Source organism: Pristiophorus japonicus, chromosome 16 (assembly GCF_044704955.1).
Source record: "Pristiophorus japonicus isolate sPriJap1 chromosome 16, sPriJap1.hap1, whole genome shotgun sequence".
Taxonomy (NCBI): Eukaryota; Metazoa; Chordata; class Chondrichthyes; family Pristiophoridae; genus Pristiophorus; species Pristiophorus japonicus.
The window spans coordinates 861,118-881,694 of record NC_091992.1 but is presented as its reverse complement, the minus strand read 5'-3'; the positions used below and the strand labels follow the sequence as shown (position 1 = coordinate 881,694).

The 20,577-nt window shown below is 46.9% G+C and overlaps 1 protein-coding gene across 1 annotated transcript in view; it reads right to left on the bottom strand.

Annotated features, from left to right (window-relative positions):
- ncor1 (nuclear receptor corepressor 1) overlaps positions 1 to 20,577 on the bottom strand; it is a 258,729-nt gene that overhangs the window by 231,670 nt on the left and 6,482 nt on the right. The window contains exons 2-3 of the mRNA XM_070857984.1: positions 10,376 to 10,494; positions 6,119 to 6,141 (exon numbers count right to left, since the gene is read on the bottom strand). Of these exons, the coding sequence (XP_070714085.1) occupies positions 6,119 to 6,141; positions 10,376 to 10,494 (142 nt within the window). The remainder of the gene's footprint in view (positions 1 to 6,118; positions 6,142 to 10,375; positions 10,495 to 20,577) is intronic.

Genomic DNA, 20,577 nt, shown 5'->3' with positions numbered 1-20,577 from the left:
GGGAAGGGAGGGGGGGGAGAAGGGGAAGGGAGGGGGGGGAGAGAAGGGGAAGGGAGGGGGGAGAGAAGGGGAAGGGAGGGGGGGAGAGAAGGGGAAGGGAGGGTGGGGAGAGAAGGGGAAGGGGGGGAGAGAAGGGGAAGGGAGGGGGGAGAGAAGGGGAAGGGAGGGGGGGGGAGAAGGGGGGAGGGGGGCAGAAGGGGATGAAGGGGAGAAGGGGGGAAAGGAGATGGGGGGAGGAGAAGGAGATTGGGGGGGGAGAAGGAGATTGGGGGGGGAGAAGGAGATTGGGGGGGGAGAAGGAGATTGGGGGGGGAGAAGGAGATTGGGGGGGGAGAAGGAGATTGGGGGGGGAGAAGGAGATTGGGGGGGGGAGAAGGAGATTGGGGGGGGGAGAAGGAGATTGGGGGGGGGGGGGAGAAGGAGATTGGGGGGGGGAGAAGGAGATTGGGGGGGAGAAGGAGATTGGGGGGGAGAAGGAGATTGGGGGGGGGGAAGAAGGAGATTGGGGGGTGGATGAAGGAGATTGGGGGGGAGGGGAGAAGGAGATTGGGGGGGAGGGGAGAAGGAGTTTGGGGGGGGGGTTGATCCCCAATAATGGGGGGGAGGGGAGAAGGAGATGGGGGGGGAGGGGAGAAGGAGATGGGGGGGAGGGGAGAAGGAGATTGGGGGGGGGGAGGGGGGGGAGGAGAAAGGGGAGGGAGGCTGTACGGGCCGGGCCGGAGACTTCGGGCAGGGCCCGTCCCCAGCACCAGATTTACAGGTAGGTGGCGTTGGGTCGGGTCGGGGGGGTGGTGGGAGGGAGGTCGGTTCGGTTCGGGGGGAGGGAGGGAGAGGGAGGTCAGGTCGGGGGGAGGGAGGTCAGGTCGGGTCCGGTCCGGGGGCTGGGGCGGGCGGGAGTCGGGTCGGGTCGGGTCGGGAGGAAGCAGGAGCTGGCCGTAGGAGGAGCCATATTCACGCAGCCCCAGTGAGGCCATTGGGCCAGGGCTAGGGGCTGCGTGCTTCGGGCCCCTCCCATACAGTTTCGGGCGCCTGGCGCTACTGAACATGCGTGCCCACTGTAGCGCGCATGTGCAGAGGTCCCGGCACTGTTTTCAGCGCAGGGACCTGGCTCCGCCCCCTACAGCTCCTGCTGCGCTGCGCCGAGGGCCAGAGGACCTTCAGGGAGGTGGAGAATCTGGAGATTTTTTTTAGGCGCACTTTGTGGCGCGAAAAACAGGCGTCCAGGTCGGGACTGCGCCGTTCTAGGCGCGGCTCGAAACTTGGGCCCAGTAAGGGGAAAAAGTCACTGGTGGGTGTAGTTTATAGGCCCCCAAATAATAACTTCACGGTGGGGCGGGCAATAATCAAGGGAATAATGGAGGCATGTGAAAAAGGAACGGCAATAGTCATGGGGGATTTTAACCTACATATCGATTGGTCAAATCAAATCGCACGGGGTAGCCTGGAGGAGGAATTCATAGAATGCATACGGGATTGTTTCTTAGAACAGTATGTAACAGAACCTACAAGGGAGCAAGCTATCTTAGATCTGGTCCTGTGTAATGAGACAGGAATAATAAACGATCTCCTAGTAAAAGATCCTCTCGGAATGAGTGATCACAGTATGGTTGAATTTGTAATACAGATTGAGGGTGAGGAAGTTGTGTCAGAAACGAGCGTACTATGCTTAAACAAAGGGGACTACAGTGGGATGAGGGCAGAGTTGGCTAAAGTAGACTGGGAACACAGACTAAATGGTGGCACAATTGAGGAACAGTGGAGGACTTGTACGGAGCTCTTTCATAGTGCGCAACAAAAATATATTCCAGTGAAAAAGAAGGGCGGTAAGAGAAGGGATAACCAGCCGTGGATAACCAAGGAAATAAAGGAGAGTATCAAATCAAAGACCAATGCGTATAAGGTGGCCAAAGTTAGTGGGAAACTAGAGGATTGGGAAAATTTTAAACAACAGCAAAGAATGACTAAAAAAGCAATAAAGAAAGGCTTTTACAGATATATAAAACGGAAAAGAGTGACTAAAGTAAATGTTGGTTCCTTAGATGAGAAGGGGGATTTAATAATGGGAAATGTGGAAATGGCTGAGACCTTAAACAATTATTTTGCTTCGGTCTTCACAATGGAAGACACAAAAACCATGCCAGAAATTGCTGGTCACGGGAATGTGGGAAGGGAGGACCTTGAGGCAATCACTATCACTTGGGGGGTAGTGCTGGACAGGCTAATGGGACTCAAGGTAGTCAAGTCCCCTGGTCCTGATGAAATGCATCCCAGGATATTAAAAGAGATGGCAGAAGTTATAGCAGATGCATTCGTTATAATCTACCAAAATTCTCTGGACTCTGGGGAGGTACCAGCGGATTGGAAAGCAGCTCATGTAACGCCTCTGTTTAAAAAAGAGGGCAGACAAAAGGCAGGTAACTATAGGCCGGTTAGTTTAACATCTTTAGTGGGGAAAATGTTTGAAACTATCATTAAGGAAGAAATAGCAGGACATCTCGATAGGAATAGTGCAATCAAGCAGACGCAGCATGGATTCATGAAGGGGAAATCATGTTTAACTAATTTACTAGAATCCTTTGAAGATATAACGAGCATGGTGGATAGAGGTGTACCGATGGATGTGGTGTATTTAGATTTCCAAAAGGCATTCGATAAGGTGCCACACAAAAGGTTACTGCAGAAGATAGAGGTACGCGGAGTCAGAGGAAATGTATTAGCATGGATAGAGAATTGGCTGGCGAACAGAAAGCAGAGAGTCGGGATAAATGGGTCCTTTTCGGGTTGGAAATCGGTGGTTAGTGGTGTGCCACAGGGATCGGTGCTGGGACCACAACTGTTTACAATATACATAGATGACCTGGAAGAGGGGACAGAGTGTAGTGTAACAAAATTTGCAGATGACACAAAGATTCGAGGGAAAGCGGGTTGTGTAGAGGACACGGAGAGGCTGCAAAGAGATTTGGATAGGTTAAGCGAATGGGCGAAGGTTTGACAGATGGAATACAATGTCGGTAAGTGTGAGGTCATCCACCTTGGGGGAAAAAAACAGTAAACGGGAATATTATTTGAATGGGGAGAAATTACAACATGCTGAGATGCAGATGGACCTGGGAGTCCTTGTGCATGAATCCCAAAAAGTTAGTTTGTAGGTACAGCAGGTAATCAGGAAGGCGAATGGAATGTTGGCCTTCATTGCGAGAGGGATGGAGTACAAAAGCAGGGAGGTCCTGCTGCAACTGTATAGGGTATTGGTGAGGCCGCACCTGGAGTACTGCGTGCAGTTTTGCTCACCTTACTTAAGGAAGGATATACTGGCTTTGGAGGGGGTACAGAGACGATTCAATAGGCTGATTCCGGAGATGAGGGCAGATTGAGTAGACTGGGTCTTTACTCGTTGGAGTTCAGAAGGATGAGGGGTGATCTTATAGAAACATTTAAAATAATGAAAGGGATAGACAAGATCGAGGCAGAGAGGTTGTTTCCACTGGTCGGGGAGACTATAACTCGGGGGCACAGCCTCAAAATACGGGGCAGCCAATTTAAAACCGAGTTGAGAAGGAATTTCTTCTCCCAGAGGGTTGTGAATCTGTGGAATTCTCTGCCCAAGGAAGCAGTTGAGGCTAGCTCATTGAATGTATTCAAGTCACAGATCGATAGATTTTTAACCAATAAGGGAATTAAGGGTTACGGGGAGCAGGCGGGTAAGTGGAGCTGAGTCCACGGCCAGATCAGGCATGATCTTGTTGAATGGCGGAGCAGGCTCGAGGGGCTAGATGGCCTACTCCTGTTCCTAATTCTTATGTTCTTATGATGTGGAGCTGGCATCATACAAGCCAGGCAAAACCCCTCCTTCTATGCTGAAATTTCAATGACAGTGTGATTCTATATACCCAATTAATAATGCATTCAAAAGCAAAATACTGCGGATGCTGGCATCTGAAATAAAAACAAAAAATGCTGGAAATCTCAATGGGCCGGGCAGTATCTGTGGAGAGAAAAACAGACTTAATGTTTGAGGTCGACGATTTTTCGTCAAACGTCAAACAAAGGGTCACTGTTTCTCTCTCCACAGATGCTGACTGACCCGCTGAGATTTCCAGCATTCTCTGTTTTTATTACAAATAATTAATTATTCCTAAAATGGACAGAGAGAGCAATTACAAGAAAAAAAACGATACTACACCGACAGTAAAAAGAGAGAAAACCTTGGGAAACATAGAAATATAGAAAATAGGTGCAGGAGTAGGCCATTCGGCCCTTCAAACCTGCACCACCATTCAATAAGATCATGGCTGATCATTCACCTCAGTACCTCTTTCCTGCTTTCTCTCCATACTTCTTGATCCCTTTAGCCGTAAGGGCCATATCTAACTCCCTTTTGAATATATCCAATGAACTGGCTTCAACAACTTTCTGCGGTAGGGAATTCCACAGGTTAACAACTCTCTCAGTGAAGAAGTTTCTCCTCATCTCAGTCCTAAATGGCTTACCCCTTATCCTTAGGCTGTGACCCCTGGATCTGGACCCCTAACATTGGGAACATTCTTCCTGCATCTAACCTGTCCAGTCCCATCAGAATTTTACATGTTTCTATGAGATCCCCTCTCATTCTCCTAAATTCCAGTGAATATAAGCCTAGTCGATTCAATCTTTCTTCATATGTCACTCTGCCATCCCGGGAATCAGTCTGGTGAACCTTCGCTGCACTCCCTCAATAGCAAGAATGTCCTTCCTCAGATTAGGAGACCAAAACTGTACATAATATTCAAGGTGTGGCCTCACCAAGGCCCTGTACAACTGCAGTAAGACCTCCCTGCTCTTATACTCAAATCCCCTCGCTATGAAGGCCAATATACCATTTGCCTTCTTCACCGCCTGCTGTACCTGCATGCCAACTTTCAATGACTGATGTACCATGACACCCAGGTCTCGTTACACCTCCCATTTTCCTAATCTGTCACCATTCAGATAATATTCTGCCTTCCTGTTTTTGCCAGGGAGCTTAGTAAACAGGTAAAAGGGATATCAGAAGTACAGAAGGCCTAGAGATTATATTATAGGAGTGTGCCTGTCGGAGACCATCGTTTTTCAGACATCTCGCGTGTCTGAGAATGTGACAGTTTAGTTATTATACCTCACCTGAGGCTCAATGCTGCAAGCTGCAGTTTGTAGCCAATTTCCCAGGGCCACCTGCCCAGTCCCTCCCTGCCCAACCACAACTTCTGGCCTTGCTCTTCCCTAACTCAGTCCAGAGTTAGCTTCACCGCATCTTTCAAGCCTATCCCAGCTTTTGGCCTCAGCAGTTCACCCCACCCCAGGTCCCCCCCGCCAATCCTTTGCAGCGTTGCCTCAGCCCAGCACTAGCCTCAGCCTTGTGGTTCCAGTACCTGTGAGCAAATGACCTGCAGGTGTTCTTTTCCTAAGGTTTCATGTTACGAGTTAAAGCAACAATATCTGAGGTTTACAATTACAGCAACTGAGAGCTAAATGCAACTGCTTAAGAGTTGAACATACATACGAACAATGACGGACAGGTAAAGACCATCTGGCCCATCGAGCCTGTCCCACACAATGGCGATACCTTGTGTATCACAACATATACACTCCCCCCCACCCCCAAACCATGTGATCTCCTAGGAGAGGCAAAAATACCATCGAGAGACACTGCGTGTGCATCATGTTTCCCATTCCTTAAATGTTACTGCCTTTTGTGGAGTTAAGCAATCATTTGTCAAACTTTGCACCGGTAGCATGGAAACCCTCAGGTATTGGCATGGTTTATGTATTTGATTCCTGTAAATATTACTGAGAAATGAACTGGGGTACAAGAAGCTGCTGGGGTGAACAGAATAAAGATTACAGTGACTCAGGAATAAATGTAGCAACTATTCTGAACTTTAATTGTGAAAATCTTGAGGAGACTGAGAGACTATTATTTATGCTGTTGGTGTAACTACGAATGTGCAGAGTAGCAATTTAGATTAAATTCCCAATGTCAATAGCCAACCAATTATTTTTCCTTTGTACTGGGCGAATGCTTCTGATCTGGAACGCGCTGCCTGGAAGGGCAGTGGAAGCAGATTCAATAGTAACCTTCAAAAGGGAATTGGATAACTACCTGAAGAGGAAAAATATGCAGGGCTATGGGGAAAGAGCAGGGGGTTGGGATTAATCGGAGAGCTCCATTGAGAGCCGGCATAGGCACGATGGGCCGAATGCCCACCTCCTGTTCAGTATGATTCTATTATGTTACAAACCTTATTTCAGTAAGCATGCAGCTTGTTGAAGAAGTCAAGAGGGCGGCTGAAAGAATATTCAAGTTGGATCCAAAATTGGCTTGGAGGTAGGAAGCAAAGGGTAATGGTTGATGGATGTTTTTGTGACTGGAAGGATGTTTCCAGTGGGGTTCCGCAGGGCTCAGTACTGGGACCCTTGCTTTTTGTGGTATATATCAACGATTTAGATTTGAATATAGGGAGTATGATTAAGAAGTTTGCAGACAACACTAAAATTGGCTGAGTGGTTGATAATGAAAAGGAAAGTCATGGGCTGCAGGAGGATATCAATCTACTGGTCAGGTGAGCAGAGCAGTGGCAAATGGAATTTAATTCAGAGAGTGTGAGGTGATGCACTTTGGGAGGGCTAATAAGGGAAAGGGTATACACATTAAGCGGTAGGCCACTTAATAGTGTAGATGAACAAAGGGACCTTGGAGTGCTTGTCCACAGATCTCTGAAATTAGCAGACCAGGTGGATAAGGTGGTTAAGAAGGCATACGGAATGCTTGCCTTTACTGGCCGAGGCATAGAATATAAGAGCATAGGGGGTTATGCTTAAATTGTATAATACACAGGTTAGGCCACAGCTGGAGTATTGTGTGCAGTTCTGGTCGCCGTATTATAGGAACGACGTGATTGCATTACAGAGGGTGCAGAGGAGATTTACTAGGATGCTGCCTGGAATGGAGAATCTTAGTTCTGAGGACAGATTGGATAGGTTGGGTTTATTCTCTTTGAAACAGAGGAGGTTGAGAAGAGACCTCATTGAGGTGTACAAAATATTGAGGGGCCTGGACATAGTGGATAGTAAGGGCCTATTTCCATTGGTGGAGGGATCTATTATGTTGGGGCATAGTTTTAAGGTGGTTGGTGAAATGTTTAGAGGGGATTTGAGGGGGGGCTTCTTTACGCCGAGGGTTTGGGAATCTGGAACTCGCTGCTTGGAAGAGTGGTGGATGCAGAAACCCTTACCACTTTTAAGAGATGGTTGGATGGGTACTTAAAGTACATTAACCTGCAGGGTTACGGACCCAGAGCTGGTAATTGGGATTAGAATGGATGACCTTTTGTTGGACGGAGCAGATATAGTGGTAAGTACTGCAGGGAATAGAATACGGTCAGGGTGATCTCCTGGACTAGTTTTGATTGCCTGGATGGGCTGGAGAGGAATTTTCCCAGATTTTTTCTCCCTAAATGAAAGGGAAATCATGCCCGACAAATCTTCTAGAAATTTTTGAGGATGTAACTAGTAGAGTGGACAAGGGAGAAGCAGTGGATGTGGTGTATTTGGACTTTCAAAATCTTTTGAGAAGGTCCCATACAAGAGATTAGTGTGCAAAATTAAAGCACATGGTATTGGGGGTAATGTATTAACGTGGATAGAGAACTGGTTGGCAGACAGGAAGTAGAGAGTAGGAATAAACGGGTCCTTTTCAGAATGGCAGGCAGTGACTAGTGGGGTACCGCAGGGCTCAGTGCTGGGCCCACAGCTATTTATAACATCCATTAATGATTTCGACGAAGGAATTGAATGTAATATCTCCAAGTTTGACGATGACACTAAGCTGAGTGGCAGAGTAAGCTGTGAGGAGGATGCCAAGAGGCTGCAGGGGTGACTTGGACAGGTTAGGTGAGTGGGCAAATGCATGGCAGATGCAGTATAATGTGGATAAATGTGAGGTTATCCACTTTGGTGGCAAAAACAGGGAGGCAGAATATTATCCGAATGGTGACAGATTAGGAAAAGGGGAGGTGCAACGAGACCTGGGTGTCATGGTTCATCAGTCATTGAAAGTTGGCATGCAGGTACAGCAAGCGGTGAAGAAGGCAAATGGTATGTTGGCCTTCAGAGTGAGAGGATTTGAGTATTGGAGCAGGGAGGTCTTACTGCAGTTATATAGGGCCTTGGTGAGGCCACACCTGGAATATTGTGTACAGTTTCGGTCTCCCAATCTGAGGAAGGATATTCTTGCTATTGAGGGAGTGCAGCGAAGGTTCATCAGACTGATTCCAGGGATGGCAGGACTGACATATGAAGAAAGACTGGATCGACTGGGCTTATATTCACTGGAATTTAGAAGAATGAGAGGGGATCTTATAGAAACATATAAAATTCTGACGGGATTGGACAGGTTAAATGCAAGAAGAATGTTCACGATGTTGGGTAAGTCCAGAACCAGGGGTCACAGTCTAAGGATAAGGGGTAAGCCATTTAGGACCGAGATGAGGAGAAACTTCTTCACTCAAAGAGTTGTGAACCTGTGGAATGCTCTACCACAGAAAGTTGTTGAAGCTAATTCGTTAGATATATTCAAAAGGGAGTTAGATGTGGCCCTTATGGTTAAAGGGATCAAGGGGTATGGAGAGAAAGCAGGAATGGGATACTGAAGTTGCATGATCATATTGAATGGTGGTGCAGGCCCGAAGGGCCGAATGGCCTACTCCTGCATCTATTTTCTATGTTTCTATGTTTCTAAATTGGCCTGGGTTTTTATCTGGTTTTTGCTTCTCCCAGGAGATCACATGGTTCCAGTTGGGGTGGAGCGTAGAATGTTTTAGTATAAGGGGTGTCGCAGTTGTGTGAGGCGGACTGGTTGGGCTGGGTGCTCTATGCCTTTCCGTCATTGTTCATGGGTTTATATGTAACCTTTAGGGCTGCTGATTAAGGGCCGTGTGGCTCTTTGTTGGCCGGAATGGCCTCCTTCTGCGCTGTAAATTTCTATGCTTCTATGTTTCGGGTGTATTGGTTTGTTGCCTTTTTTTTGTTAGTGAAATTTGCAGGCTACATCATCCTCGGCCCGCAGCTGATCACGGTCTTTATTAATGACCTAGGCAGCAGTGTTGGGAGTATGGCAAGTCTGAATATGACACCAAAAACTGTGCAAGGGTTAAGGCAGGACAGGAGTGCATCAAATGCAAAAGGATTTAGATGTGCTAGGGAAGTGACCCACACATTGGCAAATGGCGTTTAATTTAGATAAATGTCGTGTCGTGCGTGTTGGTCGGGCCAACACAGAATACACGCATCATTTGCAGGGAAACATACTGAAAGAGGCAGAGAGAGAAAAAGATATTGGTGTTATTGTGTGTAGATCACCGAAGCTCCATGACCAATGTAGAAAAATTGCAACTAAAGTTAACAGGGTATTGGGTTGTATGGATGGAGCCACTCAGTATAAACCAAAGGGCAGTATTTTGACACTGTACAGGTCGCTGGTCTGACCACACCTGGAGTACTGTCCCCATTTCAGTCGCAGTGGCTGAGGTAATGGCCTGGGATGTGTCGCTGGTTGGTGTGATGGGAGGGAGCTGGACTAGTTCCTGACTGGGGCAGAAATCACATCACATAGAAGGTAAATGTCTTTACAGGCAATACTTGGTCCGTGTGATTTACTGGACTGGTTTCAATCACCTGAGAGGGTCAGAGAGGAATTTTACAGGGTATTTTTTTCCCTTATTGGTTCCTGGGTTTTTTCTGCTTTTTCACCTCTCCCATGAGATGACATGGTTGCAGGGGTGGGTGAGAGGTTGGAAAGAGGGGTGGGAAAGGAAGGAGAGATTAGCCATGATGGTTCAGTCATCGTGGTGTGGGGCAGGTTCGATGGATATGCTTGTCTTTTCCTGCTTGTCATTTTCATATGTTTTAGGAATACGAAATTTGAGACAATCAGATGCGAGGCCAGCAGTGCAAGTCCACTAAATTTTTGAAGTGGTAAATCAGCATAAGAATGTCAGCATAGTTACACAGATCAGAATGGTGTGCAAGAGCGATGCACAAAGCAGAGAACCACGGGCACACAGTGCCTCTGGAACACAATCTCTGGCCCATCTTCCTGTCACACTCTGGAGCCATCATTAACTTCAACCCCTGGAAATTCTGCCCACAACTAATGATTGTTTAGCTATTTGCCTCAGTGGTCACATTTGTGTGGTCTTGCACCTTCTCCAAGCTGCTCTGCCGAGTCGCCAGAGCAAACCATCATCTCAAACTCAGTCCTCAGTATGGAAACAGGGTCAAACAATTCTCCTCCCGCCAACTACCGTAAATAGACAGAGCGCTGGACGCGCCCCGTTGGTGCAAGCTGAATATCAGTCACCTGTCAGAGGCTGGATGGAACTCTGAAAGCAGCGATGGGCGTCTACGGAGCTGCTGATGCTGCTGCTGTAAGAGCTGTGAATCCTGAAGGTGAGGTCGATAATCTGGAACTGCAAATTCCTGCAAAATAAAAAAGACTCTAATGAGAACCTTTGTGGAGTCAGAATGGAAAGCAACTAAATAATTGAACACACTTAAACAATCGTGCTGCTTGTGAGCAAAGAGCAGGCAGTGCGTTAAGGCCCACTTTTCAGTAAGGTGCATAACTGCACAACCGAGAAGAGAACCAGCCTGCAGTACTCGAAACTCAAAAGATCCATAAAGACACTTTCATAATGGTGCTGAAAGTCCAAGGGTCTGACTGAAATATATCGGCAGCAGAATGCATTTACCTTTTATAAATACAGAAATAACTCTCTTTTGATGCATGGAATAGCTGAAATATGATTTGTGAATGTTTACAAAATTACGATGGGGGTAAAATGTAATCCTGCTATTGGCCACCCAGCTGTTAAGAGTAACAGGCTGTACGCCAAAGCACAATAGGGTGTAGCATAAATGTGGGAATTAGAACAATGCAAAACATGTTTTCTACTTCAAAACAACAAAATAGACACACCACAGAGTGTATAAACAATTTCTTCAACTTAATGATAGATTCAAAGTGCCCCTGCAATGCTGGCCTGATCAGTCCCCGCAGCCCCTCCCCTCCACAGCCTGCCTGATCAGTTCCCGGGACCTGCCCACCCCTCGCCCCCATCCCCGACTCAGTCCCAGCCCCTGTACACCCACCAATCGTCACCCCCCCCCCCCCAGCCAACACAGTCCCCAGCACCCCCCCCCCCAGGCCTGTCCACCACACCCCACCCCTGGTTTGCCCCTTCACCCAACCACCCGACAGATCCCAGAACTGCCCACCACCCCCCCACCTTACAGAGTCCCCACGATCTGCTCTACCCACCCCACCCCCAATCCCTCGTGACCTGACCCTCATCCCTCTTCCCTTCCCCTCTTCCCCCCCGGTGTGTTTTGCTCCAGTTGCGGTGAATGTTCAGTGCAGGTTTTGGACTCTGCCAAAGCTCCAGACAGACTGTCTATCTGGCACAAGACTGCAGTTTCTGGCTCCATTCTTTACATAGTGTGTAGTGGCTGTTCCTCTCACCGTGACCCGGGCCTGCCAAATTTAACATTACATTTCCGTTCTGTTCTCTTGATGCCTTTAGATAATTCTTTGTGCTGAAGCCAAGCAAGGGATGTAGCAGACAACACAGTACAACAGTACAGGAAGCACTCCGCCCCTGCAGAGGGAACCACATATTGATGTGGACAAACTACTAGCCACTGCATTAACCAGTAGTGTAACAAAGCGTTTGGGCATCTATGCTTTTAGACACCCACTATACACAGGCCCCACGGCTACCACAGCAATCGGCAGAAATTTAACCTGTTGTTTATCAGAGTGACCAAGCTGAATATAGAAAGTACAGAGGAGATCTAAAAAGGGACAAAGAGAGAGTATGAGAATAGATGGAACCTGTAATGTATGCACCAGTGAGCATGCTCACAGCTCGTGGAGCTGTTGCAGCCGGCACAGCGCCTATCCTGGGCCGATATCCGGCTTGCAGCCAATGCCATCCAGTCACTAAAAATGGCACTGGGCCCTGCCTCCATTAGGTGCGACGAGGAGGCTCAAGCATGTGGGGCGATCCCGTCTGAACTGACCTCCGTCCGGTCCTGCGGGAGCTGGTGCCTCACAACTTGAGCCGCCTCCGGGGAAATCCCCTCTGTGTCTTTCAGTTCTGCGCAGAGGGGATTCCTGTATGGACTGCTCTTGCACACCCTCCATTTTGCTATCCTCGTCTGCCGTCCGGATACGCCATGGTGCTCCATTTTGCCATCCAGAGGAGGCGGGGGTCCACAGTGGAGTGCTCTCTACGCACAGGTTCCATCTATTCTCATACTCTCTCTTAGTCCCTTTTTAGATCTCCTCTGTACTTTCTATATTCAGCTTGGTCACTCTGATAAACAACAGGTTAAATTTCTGCCGATTGCTGTGGTAGCCGCGGGGCCTGTGTATAGTGGGTGTCTAAAAGCATAGATGCCTAAAGATTAGTGGGAAAGCGGGTTGTGTAGAGGACACAGAGAGGCTGCAAAGAGATTTAGATAGGTTAAGCGAATGGGCTAAGGTTTGGCAGATGGAATATAATGTCGGAAAGTGTGAGGTTATCCACCTTGGGAAAAAAAACAAAAAAAGGGAATACTATTTGAATGGGGAGAAATTACAACATGCTGCGGTGCAGAGGGACCTGGGGGTCCTTGTGCATGAAACTCTTTGTGCATGAATCCCAAAAAGTTAGTTTGCAGGTGCAGCAGGTAATCAGGAAGGTGAATGGAATGTTGGCCTTCATTGCGAGAGGGATGGAGTACAAAAGCAGGGAGGTCCTGCTGCAACTATACAGGATATTGGTGAGGCCGCACCTGGAGTACTGCGTGCAGTTTTGCTCACCTTACTTAAGGAAGGATACACTAGCTTTGGAGGGGGTACAGAGACAATTCACGAGGCTGATTCCGGAGATGAGGGGGTTACCTTATGATGTTAGATTGAGTAGACTGGGTCTTTACTCGTTGGGAGTTCAGAAGAATGAGGGGTGATCTTATAGAAACATTTAAAATCATGAAAGGGATAGACAAGATAGAGGCAGAGAGGTTGTTTCCACTGGTCGGGGAGACTAGAACTAGGAGGCACAGCCTCAAAATATGGGGGAATCAATTTAAAACCGAGTTGAGAAGGAATTTCTTCTCCCAGAGGGTTGTGAATCTGTGGAATTCTCTGCCCAAGGAAGCAGTTGAGGCTAGCTCATTGAATGTATTCAAGTCACAGATAGATTTTTAACCAATAACGGAATTAAGGGTTATGGGGAGTGGGCGGGTAAGTGGAGCTGAGTCCATGGCCAGATCAGCCATGATCTTGTTAAACGGCGGAGCAGGCTCGAAGGGCTAGATGGCCTACTCCTGTTCCTAATTCTTATGTTCTTATGTATGCAGGAGTCCTCCCTCTATCTATCGGGGACTTGGCCTGGAGGGTGTTGCATGGGGCAGTCCCGTGCAATCGGTTTTTAAGTCGGTTCACAGACTCCCAGGCTGCCTACAATTTCTGTGGTCTGGAAAAGTCTGTGTTCCATGTCTACGTTCAATGTGTGAGGTTGCAGCCCCTATTCCATTATCTGAAGGGGTTGCTCCTCAATTTCTGGCTGCACTTCAGTCCCAGGCTCCTGATCTTTAGGCATCCGGTGCGGAGGGGAGCGGGCAGGTCGGAAGGCCTCCTCATAGGACTGCTCTTGGGCCTGGCCAAGGTGGCCATTAGCCGGTCCAGGCAGCGGGCTGTCGAGGGGGTCATTCAGCCCGACTGCCTGTCTCTCGTCCACGGCTACGTTCGCACCAGGGTGTCCCTGGGAGATGGGGCACGCAGTGTCTACCGGTACGCTCGTGGCCCTCTGCGAGAGGTGGGCGCTGGAGGGACTGGAGTGCATCATCACTCCCGACAGCCAAATTTAAATTTGACCATTTATTGTTTAAAAAGTTTAATTTGTTAATTTGTCGGTTCTAGGATCCCTTTAATAATGGGGCACTTGTTTTAAAGTTCTACTCAAAATAGTTGTGGAGCTGTTACACTGAGTGGCTTAGCCAGTCACGTGATGTTCACAAGACTCAATAAAACCCCAGTTAACTGAGTTCAGCTTCCCTACGATGAGGTGTGCAGTGGTGAGCCTGATGGATGAACTGGTCGGGTTCAGTTTGATTGTTAAACCTTTGTTAATAAACCAGCTAGTTCCTTACAGAAAATGTGTAGCTATGAATTCTTAAGCAAAGAACCCATTAAGTAAATACACTACAAAACCCAAAAGTCTTTTCTAAACACACAAATAGTAAAATGATAGTTGAAGGAACGGAGGGGCCAATCAGGGATCAAAAAGGAGATATTCTTGTGGATGCAGAGGGCATGGCTGAGGTACTAAATATGTACTTTGCATCTGTCTTCACTGGAGAAGAGGATGCTGCCAATGTAGCAGTAAAGGAGGAGGTAGTAGAGAAATTGAATAGGATAAAAATAAATGAGAGAGAGTTTGGGCACAGAGCTTAGTGAATCGCAAACAGAATGGAAGCTGAGAATTTGGTGATAGCAGGAATTCAGTGGAGAGAAGGAAGGCGGTTATTCACGCCCAACTTAAAGGAGTGGAGCCACAGAACCCAAGGATTCTAAGATAAGTGTCGAGGTTAAGTATCTAGATATCTAATTTTTAAGTTCTTTGTGTTTAGTGACCTCTGGTTCTCATTAAGCTTGAGTAATAATTAGTCTTTGGTCAGTTAGCTTTGAGGAGCGAATAGAAAAATAGCAGTGTAATTTAATGCATGAAATAAGTTTCTAATTAGAATGGAAGAACAGATGCGACCCGTAGCCAGCAATTCTGCGCCAGCGAACCTCAGGATGTGTCCTGGAGGCCCGTGTGCAGGAAGTGCTCGAGCTGCTCAGAATCATGCACAGGGTTTCTGAACTTGAGAGGGAGCTGGGTTCATTCAGGACATCTGAGTGGCTGGGTGTGTCCTGGATCGCCGGTCCCAGCAGTGGTCACCACACAGCCAGATAGAGTTCCAAACAGCAAGGGCTGGAAGGGCAGGCAGTGCAGGAGTGTGGCACTCTCAAACCAATATTCAGCACTGAATACCAGCGAGGGTGACGACACCTCGAAGGAGTGCAGTCCTGAGCCTGGCAGCGTGAGGCAAAGGACTGCACAGGGGAGTACAGCAAACTGTGTAACGCAGCAGTAGTTGGGGATTCGATTGTCAGAGAGACAGACAGGCAGTTCTGCTACCATCGACGCGAGACCCGTATGGTATGTTGCCTCCCCGATGCCAGAAAAGGGTCATCACAGAGAGGGTGCAGAACATTCTGTGGGGAGAAGGGGAAGAGCCAGAAGTTGTGGTCCATGTCGGAACCAACGACATCGAGAGGACGAGGGTTGAGATCATGCACAGAGTTTAAGGAGCCAGGGAGGGAGTAGTCTCTGGATTACTCCCAGGGCCATGTGCTAGTGCGGGAGGAAATAGGAGGATATGGTAGGTTGATACGTGGCTAAAAGCAATGGTGCAGGAGGGAGGGCTTCAGATTCCTAGCACATTGGGATCAGTTCTGTGACAGGAGGGACCTGTTCAAGATGGACAGGTTGCACCTGAACAGAGCTGGGACCAATATCCTCATGGCAGGTTAACTCGTGCGGTGGGGGATAAAGCACATTTGGCAGGGCTTTGGGCACCAGGATGGAGTACTAAAAAGTAGAAACAAGGTGCACCGAGGACTGGGAGAGACAGTTAGAGATAGAAATAATACAGATTTAGGAGGGATCATAGAAAATACAGAAGGAGGTCCAAGTTAAGTTCGGAGTGTATGTGTGCAAATGCATAAGAACATAAGAAATATGAAGTGTGGTTAATGCCACGTGGAATATGATACAGTGGTGATAACGGAGACCTGCCTCAACACAGGGGAGCATCGCATGCTTAATGTTGCTGGGTACAAAGATTGAGAAGGAAAAAAAAGAGCAGTTTTGATTAAGGAAAATATTACAGTGCTAGAAAGAGAGAATGCCCTTGAGGAATCAGACAGAATCTATTTGGTTGGAGTTGAGAAACAATCAAGGAGCTATTACGCTACTTGGTGTATTTTATAGGCCACCAAATAGTGGGAAGGAGACAGAGAAGCAGATTTGTAAGGAAAGTACTGAGAGGCAAGAACTATAGAGTAGTGATAATGGGAAACTTTAACTCCCTCAATATTGAATGGGGCAGTGATTGTGTTCAGGGCAGAGAAGGGGAGGAATTTCTAAAATGTGTTCAGGAGACTTTTCTTGATCAGTATGTTTCCTGCCCAACAAGGAAGGAGGCATTGCTGGTTCTAGTCCTGGGGAATGAAGTAGGTCAAGTGGAGAATGTCACAGTGTGGGGAGCATCTTGGGAATAGTGATCATAGTATCGTACAGTTTAGATTAGTTATAGAGAAGGACGAGGAGCAATCTAGAATAAAAATACTTAACTGGAGGAGTGCTCATTTCAGAGAATTGAGGAGGGATCTGGTCTGGGTAAATTGGAGTCAAGGACTGTTAGGCAGAAATGCAATGGAACAATGGGCGGCCTTTAAAGAGGAGATGTTTCAGGTACAGTCAAGGTACGAGGGGGAAAGGGAGGGCAACCAAAGCCAGAGCTCCCTGGATGATGAAGAAGTTAGAGAGTAGGATGAAGCAGAAACAATGGGCCTATGACAGATGTCAACCTGATAATACAATGGAGAATCAGGCTGAATATGAAAAGTGCAGAGGATATGTGAAAACAGCAATAAGAGCAGCAGACACAGTAAAATAGATTGGCAGCTAACATAAAATGGAACCCAAAGCTCTTCTCTTGGCACAGTAACAGTAAAAAGGTTGTCAGAGGAGCGGTGGGGCCGATTAGGGACCAAATGGAAAACTACTGATGGAGGCAGAAGGCATGGCTGAGGTAGTAAATGTCTACTTTGCATCAACGTTTACCAAGGAACAGGACTTCGGCAAAGCTACGGTAAACAAGGAGGTTGTCGGGATACTGGATGAGATAAAAATAGATAAAGAGAGGTGATCTTATCGAAACATCTAAGATAATGAGGGGGCTCAACAAGGTGGATGCAGAGAGGATATTTCCACTCACAGGGGAAACTAAAACTAGGGGACATAGTCTCAGAATAAGGGTCCACCCATTTAAAACTGAGATGAGGAGAAATTTCTTCTCTGAGGGTTGTAAATCTGTGGAATTCTCTGCCCCAGAGAGCTGTGGAGGCTGGGTCTTTGAACATATTTAAGGCGGAGATAGACAGATTTTTGAGCGATAAGGGAGCAAAGAGTTATAGGGAGCGGGCAGAGAAGTGGAGCTGAGTCCATGATCAGATCAGCCATGATCTTATTAAATGGCGGAGCAGGCTCGAGGGGCCGAATGGCCTACTCCTGCTCCTATTTCTTATGTTCTTATGTACTAGAAAGGCTGGCAGTACTTAAAGTGGATAAGTCACCCGGTCTGGATGGAAGACATCCAAGGTTGCTGAGGGAAGCAAGGATAGAGATTACAGAGGTGCTGGCCACAATCTTCCAATCCTCCTTAGGTACACAGGAGTGGTGCAAGAGGATTGGAGGATTGCAAATGTTACACCCTTGTTCAAAAAGGGGGAGAAAGATAAATCTGGCAATTACAGGCCCGTCAGTGGTGAGGAAACTTTTAGAAACAATAATCCGGGAAAAAATTAACAGCCACTTGGACACGTAGGGACTAATAAATGAGAGCCAGCACAGATTTGTTACGGGCACATCGTGTTTGACTAGCCTGACTTTGTTTTTTGATGAGGTAGTGAGGGTGAATGAGGGCAATGCAGTTAATGTTATTTATATGGTCTTGCAAAAGACGTTTAATAAAGCATCACATGAGGTCCATGGGATAAAAGGAGCTGTAGCAGCATAGATACTAAATTAGCTAAGGGACAGAAAACAGAGAGTTGTGGTGAATGACAGTTTTTCACACTGGAGGAAAGTATACAGTGCTGTTTCGCAGTACTGGGACCACTGCTGTTTGTCATGTACATTAATGATTTGGACTTGGTGTACAGGGCACAATTTCAAAATTAGCAGATGAAACTTGGAAGCATAGTAAACAGTGCAGAAGATAGTGACAGACTTCAAGAGGACATAGACTGGCTGGTGGCATGGGCGGACATGTGGCAGATGAAATTCAATGCAGAAGATTATTTGGTAGATTTTGGTAGGAAGAATGAGGAGAGACAATACAAGCTAAATGCTACAATTTTAAAGAGGGTGTAGAACAGAGACACCTGGGGTGTTTGTGCACAAATCTTTGAAGGTGGCAGGACAAGGCGTTTAAAATCATGAGGGGTCTAGATAGAGTAAATAAGGAGAAACTGTTTCCTGTGGCAGAAGTACAGTAGTATTAGGCGGTCCCTCGTATCGAGGATGACTTGCTTCCACACCAAAAAAGGGATGAGGTCACAGGTGTTTCAATGAAGGACCTAATATTCCAGGTCCCACACTACATGTTGAAGGGTGGAAGATGCCTGTGTGTGGATTGTTTTAACGTGTGGTGGCCGTTGCACACCAGCCACCACACGGGCTTGACACGAACTAGGTCTTGTTCCAGTGGCAAGGATTGACTAAGATGACTGGCTCTGCTGCACGGACCTAATGCGCACACATATTCCTACTGTCCGTAGACCGCAGTGCGGGCTGCCCCTGGACCCCTGGGCAGAAGGGTCGGTCACAGGACACAAAATTAAGGTGACTGGCAAAAGAATCAGAGGCGACATGAGGAAACAAGTTTTTACACAGCAAGTTGTGATCTGGAATTCGCTACTTGAAAGGGTTTTGGAAGCAGATTCAATAGTAACTTTCAAAAGCGTATTGGTAAGTACTTGAAGGGAAAAAATTGACAGGACTATAAGAGCAGGGAAGTGGGACTAATTGTATAGCTCTACCAAAGAGCCAGCACAGGCACGATGGGCTGAATGGCCTCCTTCGGTGCTGCATCATTTTATGATGGGGGTGGGTTGCAACGAGTTCAACATTATGGGCAGTGGGAATCTCGATGTAGGATAAAGGGTTTAATACCCAGCGATTCTCCAGTACATGGAAACAACAGGCAAAATCTGAAGACAAAGTAATTATCATTTTGCACATTTTATGGAAAGCAAAATATTACCCCATCAGTTTTAACCTAACACCTCTATGGTCAGCACAACGAACTTTAAGACTATGAAAATGTACCCCCATTTCCTGAGCTAACAATTAAAGATCACCTGTTAACATATAAAAGGGAAGGAGTGGCCGATAGGTTTGGGTGGGCCTGCAGAGCAAAGGTTTTTTAGGATTGGATGTTTATTGCTGCTGTTCCCTTCCCCAGTGCTGTGTGGGTAACCTTGGGTCAGCTTTACATGAGCCAGACACTGCTTGTTGACTGTCTCTGAGCCATGTCCACTTACTGATGTCTAAATTTACCTAATGATTTGTTGCTATTTACATAACTGCTTAAAGGGTCAGTGTCTAGGATACAAAGTTCAGATTGCAATACCTTATCTGCACCGCCTCCTGATCTTTAACTTTTTCCAAGAATACTTTTTGACTTCCAAAATAACCCTAAAGCACCTTCTGTTAGTGTCACTGACTCTTAAAAGTACCAAATTACTCAAAGCCAACCTACTTGTGACCTATTACATTGCAGCACGTTGAGGTACAGCATAAACAGCAGGTCAGAGCTGCACCATTTACTGTCCTCTTTAACACTGCCATAAAGTTAAAGAAATGGGTGGTTAGAAAATGAACCTTAGTCACAGCATAGTTTGAATGCAAGATGCTCAGCCATAAACTCTTGAAGCACTCCCTAAATTATTTTTTTAAAGGAATTAGTTACTTGAGGAAATAAAAGGTATATTAAAAGGTGTGTAGAGTGAGGACAGTGCGATCAAACTAAATGGCCAGTGGGGCAAAACACCAACCAAATGGTCACATGCTGCAACATTGTGATTCTATGATAAATAAGGAGTTCAAGAGCAGATACACGAGAAGACTTCCATTCCCTTACTTGCTCAAAAACTACAATGGAAGAGTTTTACCACAATTCAAACCATGCCCATAAGCACCTTTTCTAAATAAATGGACTATTTAAGTATGAACATGAAGACTAGCATTACTTGGATTAGAGTGGTGACCCGCAGTGTACCATCTCAGCCACCGGATTTGAACAGATTGGGAAGTGGGCCCAATACTTGCAACAGACAAATGTGTAGTAATACAGTGTCCGGAGACAGTGGCTGCAGCTTACAGGACCCCGGATTGTATTGTCCAGATTCATTACAAAACTAAGACCACAATAGCTTTATTTGGCAAGACCTCATTTGGGAGCAATGTGTTACGTTTTAATGCCGCCCCCCGCAGCTCAGAAAGGACATTGTGACCCTGGAGAAGGTGCAGAGAAAGGCAGCCTGAGATCAGTGAACTCTGAAGACAGACTTCGCCCCTCTGGTTTGCACTCACTGGAGACCTAGAGCCAATCTGATTCAGTTCTTTAAAGCCATGGATGTAATGCGAGTGCATAATGTGCTTGAGGTGATGGGGTCGAGTA